Source organism: Moschus berezovskii, chromosome 19 (genome assembly GCF_049115385.1).
Source record: "Moschus berezovskii isolate FMDL1 chromosome 19, NW_MosBer_1.0, whole genome shotgun sequence".
In the NCBI taxonomy this organism is placed as follows: Eukaryota; Metazoa; Chordata; class Mammalia; order Artiodactyla; family Moschidae; genus Moschus; species Moschus berezovskii.
In genome coordinates this window covers 5,574,360-5,592,564 of record NC_142478.1, presented here as the reverse complement: position 1 = coordinate 5,592,564, position 18,205 = coordinate 5,574,360, and the positions used below count along the sequence as shown (strand labels likewise).

At 44.6% G+C, this 18,205-nt stretch overlaps 1 protein-coding gene across 5 annotated transcripts in view; it reads right to left on the bottom strand.

Moving 5' to 3' along the window:
- Positions 1–18,205, bottom strand: part of TMEM131L (transmembrane 131 like) — a 172,869-nt gene that overhangs the window by 19,442 nt on the left and 135,222 nt on the right. For all 5 annotated transcript variants that reach the window (XM_088827917.1, XM_055405425.2, XM_055405427.2 and 2 more), the window contains exons 21-26: positions 15,385–15,527; positions 13,300–13,486; positions 12,908–13,093; positions 12,136–12,285; positions 11,203–11,804; positions 5,107–5,255 (exon numbers count right to left, since the gene is read on the bottom strand). In XM_088827917.1, the coding sequence (XP_088684043.1) occupies positions 5,107–5,255; positions 11,203–11,804; positions 12,136–12,285; positions 12,908–13,093; positions 13,300–13,486; positions 15,385–15,527 (1,417 nt within the window). The remainder of the gene's footprint in view (positions 1–5,106; positions 5,256–11,202; positions 11,805–12,135; positions 12,286–12,907; positions 13,094–13,299; positions 13,487–15,384; positions 15,528–18,205) is intronic.

The following is an 18,205-nucleotide window of genomic DNA, read 5'->3' as shown; positions in this document are numbered from 1 at the left end:
CAGAGTAATATGACCATTGTCATGCACCCTGAAAGGAGACAGGCACCACCTTCCTGAGTGCAAACTGGAGGTACACATGAGGGACCCTGACAGCTGATACTCTTTAATTCTATTTCTAGAAACCTATAGCAAGGATATACCAGGTATACAGGCCAGACTTAGTTCACCATCCTGTTATTTATGAAACTAAAGAGCTGCAAACAACTCTAATGTTCAACTGCAGGGAACCGGTTTGGATTACGGCACAATTAAGTGATGGAATGTTATGTAACCATTGAAAACAAAGTTCCTCATTAATTTCTAACACGAGAAAATTCAAAATTATGACATTATAACAAAGCTCCGTATACACAATGATATAATTACCCCGAGTTTTTCAGTACTTGCACAGAGAAGCAAGAGAATACAGAAAAAGGCAAAAAGCGATCCACTCTGGACACATCTTTTCCTCCCTCCTTTACGTTTCTATAATAGTCATGAATTCCTTTTCTAAGCGGGGGGCGGGGGGTGGAGATCTGCTTTCAAGAAAATAAGCAGCCAGGGCTGGGACTAAACTTTGGTTTGTGGCTCCCAGATCTGGGCTTCCACCTCCTTCGCCAATAAATCTGGAGGAATGTTCCCCATGTGCTATGGACAGATTTATGCAGTCTCCTAAGCTGCAAAGCGAGGCCCCAAGAACGCACAGGAAAACAAACAGTGAGCACTGCACTTGGGAATGTGTTTACTGAGAATGGTTTTCTCCAAATGAACAATGAAATGGAAAGCACACTCAAGGGGCTTTAAAGAAGAGGCCACGAAACTGAGAGCGGGCCCCAGAGCCAGCAGAGGGGGCCGCCCACAGCCCACCCCCACCCTGGCTGCCCGGGAGCCCCTCAGTGACTACGAGGGGCCTCGGACCCCCGAGCACAGCCCGAGCCCCCAGACTCTTGGCCCCAGTGCAGCCCCCGCTGCCTGCACAGAGCAGGGAGGGGAGGAGGAGCCAACACGAGCCCTGGACCGGAGTCCAGCGAGCGTCTGGGCCCCATGCACGCAGGCACCAATTCAGAGGGCGAGTCTGGACGGGAGCCGGGGAAGCTCCGTGGCTGGGGGTGTGGGGGGGCACAGTGCCCACCACGTGCAGGCAGGGCCACACCTCCAGTCTGGCGGCCCTGCACTGAGGGCCCTGCCGGATCAGCTCCCCCTCCCCTCCCAGGACGCAGGGCCAGGGGGCAGCAGGGTCGGCAGTCCTTGGAGTCAGCCTCCGCTTCACTGCAGGGCAGCACAGTGTCCTGTTCCCAGCTGCATCCAGTCCCTCTCCCCCAGGTCCACGGACTCGACTTCTGCTCTTCACCGTGCATCCTGTCCCCGCGGCCTGGCCAGGTCGCCTGCTGTCTGTCTGCCCTACTCGCCCCGTCAGGCAGACTCAGGCCGCTGGCCTCAGTGCCCGCATCAGAGAGCTCACAACACCCTTCAATGCTAACCTCCACGGGGACACTCCCGAGTCCCGGGCCCTGGGCCTGCCTCGCAACGGCAGCTCCAGCTCCATATTTCCCACCCACTGGGCACTCCCATGCCTGTCTGGCCTCCCCTCTGTTGGCAGTGATCACAGTCACACCTGTCACCTCCTTGATTCTAACGACTGGGCAGCGCTTCCCAAGGGCTGCTGTCCTAAGCACTTATCATAGTCACTCCTCCAATCCTCGAGACCATAAGAGGTACGAATACCATCACTACTCTAATGTTTCATATGAGGCAACTGCGACGTTGAGGAACTCACCCAACGTTAAGGAGTAAGAGTCGGGCTGGATTCACACCAGCTGCAAAAAAATAAAAACAAAAAACCATGCCACTAAACCACTAGGCAACACTGCCCTGAGATGAACATGAACGCATCATGGGGGAAGTCCCAATTCCCCAAATTCTAGTTCCCCAGACTTAAAACCCTGGAGCTATTTTTGCAAATGGCCCCTCTCCTTCAAGCACGGAGGTCCTCAGTCCTGAGGTCTCTCTTCCACACTGTCTGTCACCCCGCTCCTGCCAAGCCCGGCCTTGATTACATCACACCTCCCAGCAGAGGAACAGCATCCTGGTGAGAAGAGACCCGGTGCCCATCTCTGCCCTCCCCAACCCAGCCCCCGAAACACTCTGACTGGTCCTGCAGAAATGCCCTATTCACACATTCATTCAAGCACTGGCTCTTCATCGCAGGCCCTTTGCCAACTTTATGAAACTGAATTTAAAGATACTTAATCACGACCTTCAAGAAGACGGCAGCCTGCAGGTTGTTTTCCAGCCTCACCACCCCTCGGCCCCTGCCCAGGGCAGAACCCTTCAACAGCTCTCTATGATTTGCAGCAGGGTCCCTAAATGGGCCACCCTCAGGCCAAATCCTCCAAAGAGACTTTTTGTTTGGGCCAGAGTGCTTTTAAAAATTTGATCCTGGAATTCCTGAGCAGGCAAGCATCCCTTCCCAGGGCCTGTGCTCACTGACTTCATTGTCTCCAACTGAGATTCAGGGACTAAAACCTAAACTTTGAGCTGGCCTGAGAGGTCTTGGCAAGCTGGCCAGACTCGAGTGTTCCTCCCACCGCTTCCCCTCCTGATTGAGCTGCTTCTCGGTCAGATGGTTCCCTCGCTGTGGCTCCCGACCGCACCTCAGGGTCCCGTGTGCCGGGTGCCCATCTGCCCTCCCCAGCCTCTCCACACACCCCTGCACAAGCTCCTTCCTCCTTGGGGCTTCCACGGCCCTGCAGGCTAAGCCGACGTTCCCACCCCTGCAACCCCTGTGACAACGCGCTGTCCTGGGCACTTGCCTACATGGAAATATCTTGTCTTTCCCCACAGACCACAAATTCCTGGTTTGGAAAGTCTGTGATTTTCTTACTTGGTATCACACTCATCTACTTCACTGAAAAATTCATGCTTTTTATAGACTTTAAGCAAAAACAGAATAGTATAAAGAGAGAAAAGAAGAACTCATGCAAAATCCCACCACTGAGAAATAACCCCGTTCTCCCATTGATTATTTAGCAAACCTTATTTTTGAACATGTCTTTTTAAAACCTATACGTACATAAGGATGACAGGACAGATGATGGGAGTGATTTAGAAAACTAAGACTATGCATTGTTTTTAAATAAAACTTTAAGGCTCAATTTTATTTGAACCTAACAGAAGAAAATCAAGTAGAAAAAAAGGAATGCCAACTTTCAATAAATGTTTCCTTTCCACGTGATATATTAATCCCCTCAGGATACCCCTAAGGTCAAGAGAAAGACGGTGAAACACATTTTCGTAGGTTTTCACTCTTTTAAACTACACGCTTCAGTTTTGCACAGAATTGGCTCGCTACCAAGAAAGAAAATTAAACTTACTTTACACTCACCTTTCAATCCCACCTCCTGTTTTTGCTGATTTTATTACTATTTCTGCTTCATTAAAGCTTTAATATTTTAATTCTGTTCTACAACCATAATTGACAACCGTTCAGCCTTAGTTCTGGATATAAAATGGACAGAAACCTCAAAAGATCTCTAACACAACTTCCTCGATCCTGAGTCTATCTTTACTTTTATCTTGGGTGCCTAAATTTCACTAACTTCATTTTTCAAGCAAGGCTGCCAAGCTCAATTGCGTTTACAGATGCGTGTTTACTGCCTTTGATCCTGAGTGCCAGCTTCCTTGGACATAATGTTCCTGTTCACATTTTCACTGTCTCAAGGAGAGAGCTCTTCTGCTCTCAGATGTTAGCTGCTTCTACAAAGTCTGAGGCAAACCTAGATGTGTTTGATTTTTCCTGCCTTTTCTTTAAAATTTTTTATTTTTAATCAGAGAATGATTGCTTTACAATATTGTATTGGTTTCTGCCATATATCAACATGAATCAGCCATAGACATACGTATATTTATTTCCCGTCTTTTCTGCACAATTCTTTAAGCTTTAAGTTCAACACCTTAATCAGGATGTGCCTAAGTTTATTATCACGGATCAGCATTTCTGGTGGACACAGTGTGTCTCTGAATCTTTAAATTCCGTTTTACCATCACATTAGGAAATTTTTCTTCTATCCATCACTGAATTCTTTTCTGATCCATTGCTGGGCCACTTACTGAGACAATCATTCTTTTACATTGGACTATTTTTGTCTTTGTCCCACTATCTATTATCATCTTTTCCCTAAAACCTTCAATCTCTTAAAATTTTTCCTCCACGTTCACTCTGGTAATCTCTAAGCCTTTCCTTCAGCTCAATAAGTCAATTTTCAGCCACTGTCATACGCCTCTTCCAACTACATCCTCACCTATTAATTTGCCTTTAAAAGCTTGTGTTTTACTGAATTCAGAGTCTACTGTGTGAGGTGTTCTCAAAGTTCCCTTCATGTCTCTGGATAGGTTTTCAGCTGGATTGGCACCTTGGTCTGTTTCTGGTAGGTTCTGTTCCTTTTCTTCATTTTTCTACAGTGCATCTGCATAGTCGCAACGCTACTTTCCCCACTGTGTCTGTGCTAATACATAGACAGCTCTATTCTGAGGCAAAGCAGATAAATTCTAAATCCCTTTCCCGCCTTTATCTGGGAACTTTGGTTCCTATCAATCCAAGGCTAGGTTCTGCTTTTTAGACACTGTGCAGTGGTCCACACAGTGGGACAGTGGGGAGCCAGCTGCGTCAGTACCCAAGCTCTGCTCTCTCTTCTGGGAGTCTGTCCCGCCACAGCCCACACACTGAAGCTAGACGGGCATCGTTCCCCTGTGGGACACGGCTTATGCTTCTAATCAGCAGACTCTGCCCTTAAAAAGGATGCTGGGTAACAATGAGAGCGAAGATATATGTGACCTGGTTCTACACTACCAATTTTACCCAGGAGTTAACCCATTTTGCTTAAGAACAGCTTCTCTTGCAAATATCTGATGTCATCAAAAATAATTTTAGTATCTCCTATAGAAGATAAACTTTCTGAACATATCAACCTCACCAATTATCCATGTGAAGTCAAAATATATAACGATCCTCTTTGAAAAGTATGAAAAAGTATGAAATACAAATGTAAGTTATTACATAGATATTTGCAACTTGAAGCCCTAAAACTGGGTTTTGTTCTAAAAGGCAAGAAAAAAATGGATACAGACCTCGATTGAAGGTATGTCCTGTTTCTCAGAACATCCGTCTTCTCTAGCCGTTTTGTGAATCTTCTTCTCTGAAGAAGACTTTGTGTCAACCTTTTTCAAAGTTTCACAATTGTCTACTTCATTCTTGACAGGCACTTGCTGGTTATTCCCTTGAATAAATAAAAATGATTCAATTTCTAGCTAATTATTTCCATTCACATTCCCCAAAGTTAAATTTCATTCCTACACCACGCAATCTCATTTGATTTAATGAGGCTTAGACTTAAGGGCTGTTTCTGACATCCACAATGAATGCTCTAAAATTTATCTTGTTTTCAGGTGAAAATGCACTTATATCGAGTTCTACAAACCGTCATTAAGAGAGGTCCCGGGAAGAAAGAGGAGGGACACACCATTATTCACTGCAGTGTTATTTGTAACAGCCAAAAGGTGCACGGACAAATGGATGGATGAATAAAAAGGGGTGAATACCATGGAACACCACCAGCTTTAAACAGGAATGAGTCATCGCACTGCAATGTAAATATAATTAGCATTGCTGGACATACAAACAAAAATGGCTAAGGCAGGGGAAAAATGGAATGAAGTTCCAACATGTGACACAACATGGATGAACACTGAAGATATTATCAAGTCAAAGTGTTGGTCGCTCAGTCGTGTCTGACTCTCTGCGACCCCATGGACTGTAGCCCACCAGGCTCCTCTGTCCATGGAATTCTCCAAGCAAGAATACTAGAGTGGGTTGCCATTTCCTTCTCCAGGGGATCTACCCTCTTCAGGGATCAAACCTGGGCCTCCTGCATTGCAGGCAGATTCTTCACCATGTGAGCCACCAGGGAAGCCATTATACCGAGTGAAATAAGCCAAATTTGGATTTGAAACAAGACAAATCCTGTGTGATTCTACCTGTCTGAGGCACCTAGAGAAGTCAGATTCATGAGACAAAAAGAAGAATGGCGGCTACGGGACTGGAGGGAACCAAGTTCAGTAGTCACTGCTTAATGGCTTTATTGGGATGATAAAAAAGCTCTGGAAATCAATGATTTCCAGTGATGGCTGTCCAGTGATGTGAATGAACTTAATGTCACTGCTTCATAATTTAAAATGGTACCTTTCAGCTTGTTTATTTTACCAAAGCTTTTTTTTTGGCTGCATCATGTGGCTTGTGGGATCCTAGTTCCTCAACCAGGATCTAACATGCAATTCTTTTTTAAGTTGGAGGAGGCGGTAAAACCCTGGGTTATGGACATGATTCAGACACTAATCAGTTTTATGATTAGAAGTAAGTCTCTTAAGCTGCCTGAGCTGCAGTTTTCTTAAATATGAAACGAAACACCTTCTCCGCCTGCCCTGACTGACTGTTATAAAGGTGCAACAAGACAAAAATATTAAGGGTCATCACGGACAGACACACAAACGGCGGGAGGGCAGGGTGTCTTCCTGCAGAAGGTGTCCTTCTGCCCAGGGATCAGCACCCTCGGGTGAGAACTGAGCTCGAGTCGGCATCAGCAGGAGCCATCTGAAAATGGGACCTTTCCACTGTTCTTCCAAGTAACTTCATTCCTCAGTGTATTTCTTTTTCTATCCCTGACTTCAAAATAAGTTAAATCAACCTCAACCCCATAGTAGCGGACCTCAAGACACTAATATGAGTCAGAAAGGATTTCAGACCTTCCCCTTTCTTCTTTAAGGAAGAATCCCTCTAACACCTTGGCCATCTGGGCAAGTGTAGATGCCTGCCTGCAAACACATCACAGCAGAGCAGGCTACAGGCTGTCATCTGCTTGCTGAGGGGCCCGGGGCAGCGTGAGGCTCTCAACACAGAAGAGTGGTCAAATGCCTTCCAGATTCTGCAACCCTGAAGCTACACATCAAGCTCACTCAAAGCAAGATGCATACATTTTATCAATAACACTTACAAGGTAAGTATTCTTTTGTTAATGGAAAATTATGTAAATATTATGTAAATATAAACATGCTGGGAACATGAAATCCTCTACAACACAGATCAGGTGTGAGACACCCACAGGGGAAATATCCAGAACTTCTGGGACAACCCAGAGGGATGGGATGGGGAGGCAGAAGGGAGGGGGGTTCAGGATGGGGAACACATATACCCATGGCTGATTCATGTCGATGTGTGGGAAAAACCACTGCAATACTGTAAAGTAATTAGCCTCCAATTAAAATTAATTAATTAAAAAAATATCCAGCAGCACAAAGGAGCTGAGAAAGAGCCAAGAGCAAGGGAGACAGGGTTGAAACAGAAAATAATGTCACAAACAAAGACAGCACTTTGGGTTCCCGAAGCCATCCATGTGACCAGAATACAGTTATTCTCTAAAAATGTGCCATGAATTTCCTAGAACCTTAATTCATAATGAGAAAATTATTTTCCTCAAGTTTTCTTCAGGCCAAGTACAGTACTAAAAGTATCAGACATCAAAGTTTCTTAGAAAGGATCCAAGCTTAATATCTAACACTAAACTACCCCTTAAAAGGGATAAAGCACAGACTCAGAAAATTCCTAATACCTACTGTGTGGGTTAAGAATCAGGCAGGTTAAGTCGCTTCAGTTGTATCTGACTCTTTGCGACCCTATGGAGTGTATCAGGACCAACAGTAAAACGAATTCAAATTCAGTCTTCCAGAACTCTAACACGGCAATACTCAAGAGTTCAGAAATAACCATGAGCATACACTTGGTTCTAAACATGGAGCCACCCCAAGGCACCCTACTAAGTGTGCGGACTCACAGGGTCAGACGCTCTGCTGCCACGGCAGGGGTGTCTGAGCCACAGAGATAAGAACAAAAACAAAAGAAGATAAAAAGACAAAAAATGAAAAATAGCTGAAGAACAGAAACGAGTGAGTGGGCCAGAACCCTGCTCAGAGTCTCACTGTATCAAGTCTAAGTGTGCGCTGTATTTTGAGTAAACCACTAGATTTGCATTTCTAGTTCCTGGTATCTGTAAGTATTAAATAAATGAGATTATTTTGTTAATTTCTGCAAATACTGGTATTTCAGAAATTTTGTAAGTATCTGTCCAATTCATTAAAAACTTCCATGCACTGTTCATTTCAAGGCTTTAGGGTATTAAATTTAAAAGTTCATTATCACATTATTACAAGCAGAGACAGCAAAAAATTTGCCAACTATTCCTCTCTCATCACGCTGAGGCCAGGAACAATTGGTCTCCAGCTTTAAATCTACATTATTTTGATCATATAATGAAAAAACTAATAGTTATAAACATTTGAAAGGAGATATATTTCAAAAGATTACTTATTTACACTACACATAAAGCCCTGTTCCTGTCAGATTGTCAAGAGACTCTGGACCATATAACACACGCTTCGAGGGTGTCACTGTTTCACAGCTGTTTGACAGGCTGATGGTGAAAGCCAAATGTGTGAGACAGAGCCCTGAGCAATCTGTCGACAGACTGCACTTCTATCGCCAATTTTAATTTATTATTTACTACAGGCCTCTCAGAAGGAAGCAGGAGAAAGAGCATGAAAGGGATGACACACTTTCTGTTACTCAGAAAACACTGTCTCTCCACAACAACGGGGAGCACGTGGCCGTTCACACTCAGCTCAGAGACTGCGCTCAAACAGCAAGCAGGCTGCGCTCAGAAAGAGCGCTGCCTCGGGGTGAGAGAAGGCACGACGCTCAGGCGTGCTGGAGTTCCTCTGGGCTCAGGGCCTCGCTTTCGGTGCTGTCAGCAGGCAGGCCAGCTCCCCAGACCCTCTTCCCAAAGGCTGTCCCGTCACTAGGCGTGTTTCTAAGAACGCCTATGTGCTTTGGGAGGAACGGTGAGAACACGGCCCAGATGCTGACTGGTTTCAGTGGAGTGGTACCTCCGTTCCCAAGAGGCTCCTGGTGGGCTGAGCTCACAAGACTGAAGCTGTTCTTCAGATTCTAGAAAGGATCTTAAGATGGAAACACAAAGTGAAATCCTTTTCAAGACAGAAAAAACACTGATGCTCCCAAGTTGGAAGTGAAAACCCAGAAGGGCCTTACATTTCTGGTGTTCTCATTCTCGAGGGCTCTTTATGCATGACGACTCCCCCCCACCCCACCACCATCTGCCAGCTCATCACAGAGCCATCTTTACTGTCTGACAAAAGAACCCTGAACCCTCAGTGTCACCATAAGCCCATATCCTGTCTTTAAACCACAAGTTTCTTGCCCTAGATTTCTCAGTCTTTTCTTACTTTTAAAATTCTCAATTCTTTAAAATGCTGAAATCACAAATTAACAGAAGGCCATTTGTTTACTTATTAACCTCTTTGATATTTTCCTACAATAGTGATGTAAAGAGAACACAGAACCAAATACACGTCAGTGAATGGGTTTCCCTGTGAGGAGCCTCTTGCTGACAGATTAATTCTGGGTAGAAATACAGGCCTGTGAATTAGCACCTTTGAACTTGCTGGCACAAACATGGTGAAAAGCCAAAGTTCTTTCATCAACTCTGATCTGATCTGACCAACAATCACCCTGATACTGCCCAACAGGCTGACAAGTCAGCCAAAGAGCAGTTTCAAACAATTCTTGAAGGAGAGATTTGTTTCCATTTAAAGCATCCAAAACATATCAGTCATCTGCACAGGGCAGAAAGGTTTGGGGCGGGGGCGGCGCACGGAGGTGGGGGAAGTAGACATCTACAATGATCCAAGCAAATGATACGTTTGTGGGCACCTTTATTTATTCGCTCTTCCTGAGTGCTGTTAGATACTACATGGTCACCCAGGCTCCACTACAGGGACTGAACAGCAAGAAGCAGACAAGGATCCAGGAGCATGGACCTGAATCCTCTGACCCTCCGTGGCACTACATCATTTGAAGGTCCACACCTTCACAATGCTCTGACACAGCAGAAGGTCCATCCACCCACCTGCAAGACCACAGCACTTGGCTCAGCAGGCACATTTACACAGGCGTCTGAGAGGCACCACGGACCACAGGAGACGCACTTGTGGAGCAACAGTTCCCTGAAACAAGTCTGACTTTAAGTTTGTGTAAAGTCAGTCTGTGTTGAATACTGTTCTCAGGCCCATGTGATGCATGAAGTGAGAAATACTCAGCTAGACTCACTCCAAAGTGTCACCCTTTTCACAGGAGCTTTGTAGTCTGGGCTGCAGAGCACATCTGGGACAGAAACGGAACAGGCACCCACAGCCCACCACGAGCGCCCTCAGACAAGCAACGCTGTGCCTTGATGCAGGCGTGGTTGAGCGCCTCATCCAAGGGCGCCCTCGCGTGCAGGGACAGGAGTCCTTCCAGCAGACACTGCTGCACAGAGCCCACGCCAGCAGGGCGGACAAGGGGCACCAGAAATGACGCGAAGCGGCCCAAACCGTGTTCTACTCAGAGCAGCCTGGCTTTCTTTTCAATTAGAGATGTCCTCTGAAGGAACATTTAAATTCAGCTTGGTGTTTCTGTCCCCCTGCTAAATGCTTAAAGCTCATTAACATCAGCCAATATATGACTTCCTCTATAATATCAGGAGTGAAAAATATGAAGTTATTTATATTCTGATGTTTCAGATAAGATCAGAGGTAACTAATTCTTCAAGATTAAACAGTGTCAAAAATTCGACTCCTGAAGGGAACAGAAATGTGCTTATTAAAGTGGTCGAGACGGATACACAAAAACAAGCATACAACTGGAGAAGAACCAAGGATGAGTGGTATGCTGTGGGGGCAGCTGTTAAACCCAGAATGCTGGCGGTTTTCGTTCTATCAGAAGCATAGGCTGATTGAGCTCTGCAAGCAGTCTGAAAGGCCAAGGTACAAGATACTTAGGAAGAGGTGCCCAACAATAAAACATGATATTTGCATCATTCCAACGAATGTACTGAAAGAGCAAACTCAACCACAGAGCTCTAAAAACTTGGTGTCCCACCCGACACTTTCCATCGTGCAAACAGAACTTCAATATTTACACCTGTGCTAATCAAGCTCAGGGCATGAACTAAAAATTCAACAGCCACAATGGAAACCAAAGTCACCAGGGAAAGGCATCCCACTAAGAACACCCTGGAGACATACGGGAGAGAAGAATCAGCGAGGGGGAGGAGAGATTACCATGCCTTTTCCGGGAACTGTCTGGCAAGTCTGACTGGCACTGAGGTGAACTTCTCGGCAAATGATTTTCAGGTAGTTTCTTAGGGGTCTTCATCGGACAGACCTCTCGCTCCTTGAGCTCAGCTACGCTTTCTGAAATCTGAAAGTCCGTTTCCTTAGGAAACATACATGTCTGCGCGCCCTCCTTCGCGTGGCATTCGGAAGAAGGACTACTGGCAGCAACTGCGCTTTTCAGGGTGCTTTCGTCTTTACCCAGGAAGTTCCGGGGGAGCACGAAGCTCTTCTGCAGGTTGACGCTCAGGCCCCCGGCACACTTGAGGCCCACCCAGGCCTCGCCCGGCCCTGCAGGGCACCCGTCCTCCTTGGCCGGGGCTGGCTTGTCCTCCGAGGGGGCGCCGGCGCTGCTTGCCACGGCCGTGCCACCTTTGTGCTTCCCGTAGTAGACCGAGCACTTGTGCTTCTTCTGGGAATGGCCGTAGGTGGCCGGGCTCCTCTTTGTCGCATTCTGGATCCTGCTCTGCGGGCTGCTGACCGGAAGGCAGCTTTTCCCTCGGCCTTTATCGGAGGGGGTGTAGGTGTCGAGAAAGTTCTTGCAATTGCTTCTGAATTTAAGAAGAAAAACATTTCACATAAAGGCAAGCTGAATAAACCTCTCCTCTCTAACTGCAGGAGAAAGAGGGCGCAGTCAGTATGGTGGGGGGCGGGGGTGTACTAAGGACTTCTCACCTTTCATTCAAGCTCCACGAGGTATAAACTGAGTCCTTACATGAAGTCTAGCATATACTAGAACGAATGGCTTAGCTGCCACACAGTGAGTTAAAGAAAACTGTACAGATTATAAAGGCATATCACCTTAACATAAAATCAGAAGTAAGTAATATCAAAGGTGAGACCTGCCACCATCTCCCCCACCCACACGACAAGAATCCTTACTTGTGAGAATGAGGGCCGATTACGTCCACTGGACTAGTGCTTTGCTGTGAAGAGGAGCTGGCATTTTGTCTCTGTCTTGTTTTCATGAACTCCATCAGAATGTACTGTGCTTGTTGGAAAGCTATTAAAATCACACCCAGCAGGGACAGACTGAGGACAAAAAGAACAGGTTCATTACTGCCTGGTTCTGAATAGCATTAAACAGACACGCTCTCCAAGAAGGCAATGAGTGGCGGGAAATGTCTAAAGAGACACTATTCAGATTCTACAAGATGTATGACATTAAAATTTCTCATGTCTCAAAATTTCAAAAAGCAAAATTTCTAAACAGGTGAATATTTATCATTCTGGCATTTCAATTTCTATAGATTTTTCCAGGATAAAAATCACATCCGAAAGGGTCATTCTAGTCTTCTAATCTCAAACTGCCATTGCCCTAAGCCAATAACACCATATACCACAGGCGATGTTCATATATCTTAAATGTTATATACAACATTTATATCTTCCCCTGGGACTGCCAATGAACAAACACGGAGAGCAACTGTCCGTTACTCTCTCAGACCCTCAAGCTCTCCTACACTTAGTTCCCTGTTCTCTTAAAGCTCACCAGGAACCACTCGGTCTACTTCATGACTGCCAGGGTTCTCAAAGCAATGTCATCCACTCAAGCCCTGTGCTTCGATTCTGCCGGGCAACACACATTCCCCTATAGCTCGGCTGGATGGTATCTCCCTTGGTGAGGAGCAGCAGTGGAGCAGGGGTGGCCTACCTAACGAAGAAGACGGTGAGCCTCCAAAACGACTCCTCCCAGCTCGGTCCCGGGACCACGTCCGCACACAGCGGCAGCAGGTGATGAGGCAGGGTCACGTTGAGAGTGAAGCGGAACTCCAGGTCTGCCGCTGTGACCAGAGTCAGCTCGCGGATGACCCAGGAAGACGTGAAGTCTGGAGTAAACCTGACAACAGAGGTATCTTTATGAACTTCTGATGGTTTTCGCTTTAGGCACAAAAACAAATGATCGTAATGACAGCAGAATTTCTTACCTCTGCGAGACAATTATTTACACGAAAACAAATTAAAACAATCTTACCAGTGACAAAAGGTTTTTCCCCAAAATATAGTAAATGCACCCCCGAACTGAAGTTGAAACCCAGTGCTTACACGATGCTGATGTCCCGGGACGTGTTGGGGCCCAAGGAAAACTGATGGCAGTCCAGCACTTCGAATCCATAACCTTGGCAGTTATACCCATTAATTTTCAGAGATGTCACAGTTATAGGAAGTGGTCCAATATTCTCAACCTTAAAGTTCTTCGTAATCGATAAAATTTGCTTGCTGTCTTTCAGTTCTAGTGAGGACGAAAACTGAGATTTTAGTACAGATGAACTGCAAAATTTATTTAAAATAATTTACTGAATCAACATTTACAGAATTCACAAACCATAATCTACATGAGTAAAAAGCAGAAAAATTCAATATAACCTCAAAGCATGATTCCTAACTAATTTCTAGAACAGTTCTGGATGCTGCTATATTACCAAGATATGATAAAAATACTTAACTCATTAAGATTTTTCTTAAGTTAAATGACCTGCCTAGGTACCAAAAGTAACCAAAACCTCTTATTTGTCCTTTTACTTATTAAAGGTTAAGGTGGAGAATTTCATTCTTCTCAGAAGCCTCCTAGTTTGGATTTACCACGAGCCAACAGGCACCCAGGATCCTTTCACACCCAACAGGCCCAATCAGGAGGGTGTATGTGCTCTGCATAAACACATCACAGACATGAAAATATGGTTCAAACTCTCATTACGTGAAGGGCAGAAAGCAACAAAATCTTTGCAAATAAACGAGAGCACATTTCATACTGGGCACTTAAAAAGGGAGGAAATATCAATTTGTAAAATATTCCTATATATTCATAATTCACAATCTATTCCATATTAGGACTAACATTTTATCTGGTCCCGCAGTTTTTATATTACTCCTCCTTAATTCTAGCTTTTAAGGTCAACTCTAAACTATTAAAGCTCTGCTACTTTGCCCACCTCATGCGAAGAGTTGACTCACTGGAAAAGACCCTGATGCTGGGAGGGACTGGGGACAGGAAGAGAAGGGGACGACAGAGGATGAGATGGCTGGATGGCATCACCAACTCGATGGACATGAGTTTAGGTAAACTCCGGGAGTTGGTGATGGACAGGGAGGCCTGGCGTGCTGCGATTCACGGGGTCGCAAAGAGTCGGACACGACTGAGCAACTGAACTGAACTGACTGAACTATTCAATGAGTAAGTGAAGGAATGATTTAAAGTACACTCTGATGAAGATTTTGAATGCAAAATGGCTAATCTTTTCAGACAGTGCTCATTTGACACAGTTTTCTTATTTAAAAAAAATCCAATCAGGCATTAAAATAGTTCTACAAGTTGTCTAATGGTTTCACCAATCAGTATTCTCCATGGGAAATATACTGTTACATGAAAATACTTTCAATGTGTCCTGAAATTAAAAATAATAGTAGGAAATCAAGACAGAATTTACCAAAATAATTTTCTATCTACAGTTTGACTTTTGTCTCAGTTTCTGAGGAAGTTCTTGAAACTAATCTAAGTACTTTAGAAGCACTTAATTTAAATACATGCAAAACTTAGACATTTCTAATGGAACACTTAATTTCTAAATCTGCATAGCCTGATATAGTTGCCACTAGACACATATGGCCACTTTAAATAAACTTAAACACTGAGTCTCTCAGTCACACGAGCTCTATTGTAAGCACCCATCATCCATGTGTGGCGTGTAGTTGCCACACTGGACGACACAAACATGGAGCATCTCCGTTACTGCAAAACGTGCCAGGTGCTATTGGTCAGCTCTCCCTTAAGCCTCTCTCCACTTACATTTGGTGTGATTTTCTATGACTAGGTAACAGATAACCAAATTAACAGTTTCATACGACTGGTCTTATATTTTAACACTGTTGGGAACTTAACATTATACATTATACTACCACCCCCACCATCTATTATTTAAGTTGGGTTAAACATCTAAACTGTTGTTTTCTAACTAGGTGGTGCCAAACTACATATGCTCAAATGCCTGCCTGATCTAATTACTTGCATCAGTAATTACTGATGAATTACTGTAAACTGTTGAAGACTCTGATAACCGCCTTTTGCCCTTGGCTTCAGCACCCAGCCTCCCTGCCCGAGCGCCACACACACAGACACGCGCGCAGACTCACGTCGCCGGCAGTCCATCAGCGTGGACTCGGGCACCTTAAACCGCAGTGAGCCCCCGGTGCCAGGCAGTCTTCCACCCACTTTCAGTAGCTCTCTCGCCCCAAATCCTTCCACACCAATCATGTCGATAACAGTCAAGTTATTCCTACAGAAAGAGCAAAGGCAAACAAAAAGGCAATGCCACAGCGTTACAGGATACGGTGCCCTTGAGTTTAAATATTCCTAATCAGCCAAAAACATTGCTAAAGTTTTGGGGAAAAATCAACTTAAACAGTATGGCATCTCCCGCCATCTCGGAGCAGAGAAGCTGCTAAACGCACCAGAATAAAGGCAAGCCAACTGGGCAAAAACAAGCAAATGACTGTGATCACTCTCTAATTTCCACCCAAGAATGGAAACCCACATTTTTCTAACAAGGCACCAGGATGGTGATCAGACATTCAAGTGACAAAAGTGAGCAAACTGGGAGCCACAGAAAAATACTAATAAATGTAGACAAATTGATAAAACTGTTTACAGGGTGAATTAAGGCATTTCCACAGTAATTGTGACTATAAGCAATTCTTCCTTAGGGGTATTTCTAGAAATGAAATGCTACCCTATATTTTGAACCAAAGATTTAAAATAGCAGCCCTCAAACAGCAAGTTCTTATTAATCAAACAGTAATTCAGATTAGCTTTTGCCTTTTCATTAACTGAAATCATGATTCCGAGGATGGAGAAGTGGAAACGATGTTTACATGATGCAGACTGCACTGAAAGGCAGTTATCACTCATGTAAACAGTAGAAGCAGAGAATTCATTCCTAGTTACACAGAAAACACTAAGATATCTTTACATCTTCATCTAAAGGACTAAAGCCTTTACCGAACCATTTAAAAGCCTTTAAGTGATGGTAGATGATGGATACTGTTTACAGAAAAACACTGTGTCTCTCAATACAGAAACCACCAAGAATTAATTAGCTACTATAAAAAGCCAAAACTTTCAAGTCTGGGATAGTTGAAGCTGGGATAAGGTAAAGTTTAACTCTATACTTCCCATGACCTTAGTTCATCAACAGAGTTTAAAGTGAAGCACCTGTCAGCGGAGCACTAAAACGCTTACTAGAACATTAGTTACCCATTCCACTAAGCATTAGTTGAGTGAAAACGAAAGTCGCTCAGTCATGTCTGACTCTTTGTGACCCCATGGAATTTACAGTCCATGGAATTCTCCAGGCCAGAATACTGGAATGGATAGCCTTTCCCTTCTCCAGGAGACGTTCCCAACCCAGAGATCAACCCACGTCTTCTGCACTGCAGGCAGATTCTTTACCAGCTGAGCCACAAGGGAAGCCCAAGAACACCCGAGTGGGCAGGTATCCCTTTTTCAGCAGATCTTCCTGACCCAAGAATTGAACTGGGGACTCCTGCATTGCAGGCGGATTCTTTACCAACTGAGCTATCAGGGAAGCCCTAAGCATTAGTTAAAATGCTTAACAAAACAGACTCTTTTAAGAACTTTTAGTGCATTTTCTTTTTAGTAGCATTCACTTGCAGAAGAATAAACTAATATAATATATTAAAGAAAGTCAAGAATAAGAAAGTCTTTGCCAGCTATTCTGAAACTAGACAAGATTCAAAAATAAAAAAAACAGCTAAGGTTGGGACTCCACGCTTCCACTGCAGGGGCGGGGCACAGGTTCAGCCCCTGATCAGGGAACTGAGATTCCCCCATGCTGCATGGTGTGGCCAAAATAAAACATAAAATCAAAAAATATCTAAAACATCATTAAAGAAAAATTAAATTTGAACCAATTAAATCTCACCAATGCAGAGAGAAGTTCAATACAGATCTATATTTACTGTAAATTTTTGAAACAAGACTTTCAATAAATTTAAGAATGAAAAACATTTAGCTGCTTAAATCAGTTGGCAAGTAAAGAGAGCCAGTGGGCTCAACTAAGTACTTTCTTCATTATCCTCTGGTGCTACCAAGAAGTACGGAAGCAAGACAGATAGGTATGAGACTGGTATAAACCCAGACACTGAGGAATGAAAATGTATACAGCAGTGCTTCAATTATTCTTCTGAGCTGAGGACAGAAACTGCGGATGTGTGTGTGTGCATGTGGTGTGTGTGTGTGTTCGTGTGTGGTGTGTGTAGTGTGTGGTGTGTGTGTTCGTGTGTGTGGTGTGTGTGTGTGTGTTCGTGTGTGGGGTGTGTGTGGGTGTGGGTTGTGTGTGTTCATGTGTGGTGTATGTGTATGTTCATGTGTGGTGTGTGTGTGTGTGTGGTGTGTGTGTTCATGTGTGTGTGGTGTGTGTGGTGTGTGTGTGTTCATGTGTGGTGTCTGTGTGTTTGTGTGTGGGTATGCGTGTGGTGTGTGTTCGTGTGTGTTCGTGTGGTGTGTGTGTGTGGTGTGTGTATGGTGCGTGTGTGTATATGGTGTGTGGTGTGTGTGTGTGTGTGTTCATGTGTGGTGTGTATGGTGTGTGGTGTGTGTGTGTTCATGTGTGGTGTGTGTGTGGTGTGTGTGTGTTCATGTGTGTTGTGTGTGTGGCATGTGTGTGTGTGGTGTGTGTGTGTTCGTGTGTGGTGTGTGTATGGTGTGTGTGTGTGTTCATGTATGGTGTGTGTGGTGTGTGTGTGGTGTATGTGTTCGTGTGTGGTGTGTGTGGTGTGTATGGTGTGTGTGTGTGTTCATGTGTGGTGTGTGTGTGTGGTGTCTGTGTGTTCGTGTGTTTTCGTGTGTGGTGTGTGTATGTTATGTGTGTATGTGTGTGGTGTGTGTGTGTATGTGTGTGGTGTGTGTGTGTATGTGTGTGGTGTGTGTGTTCGT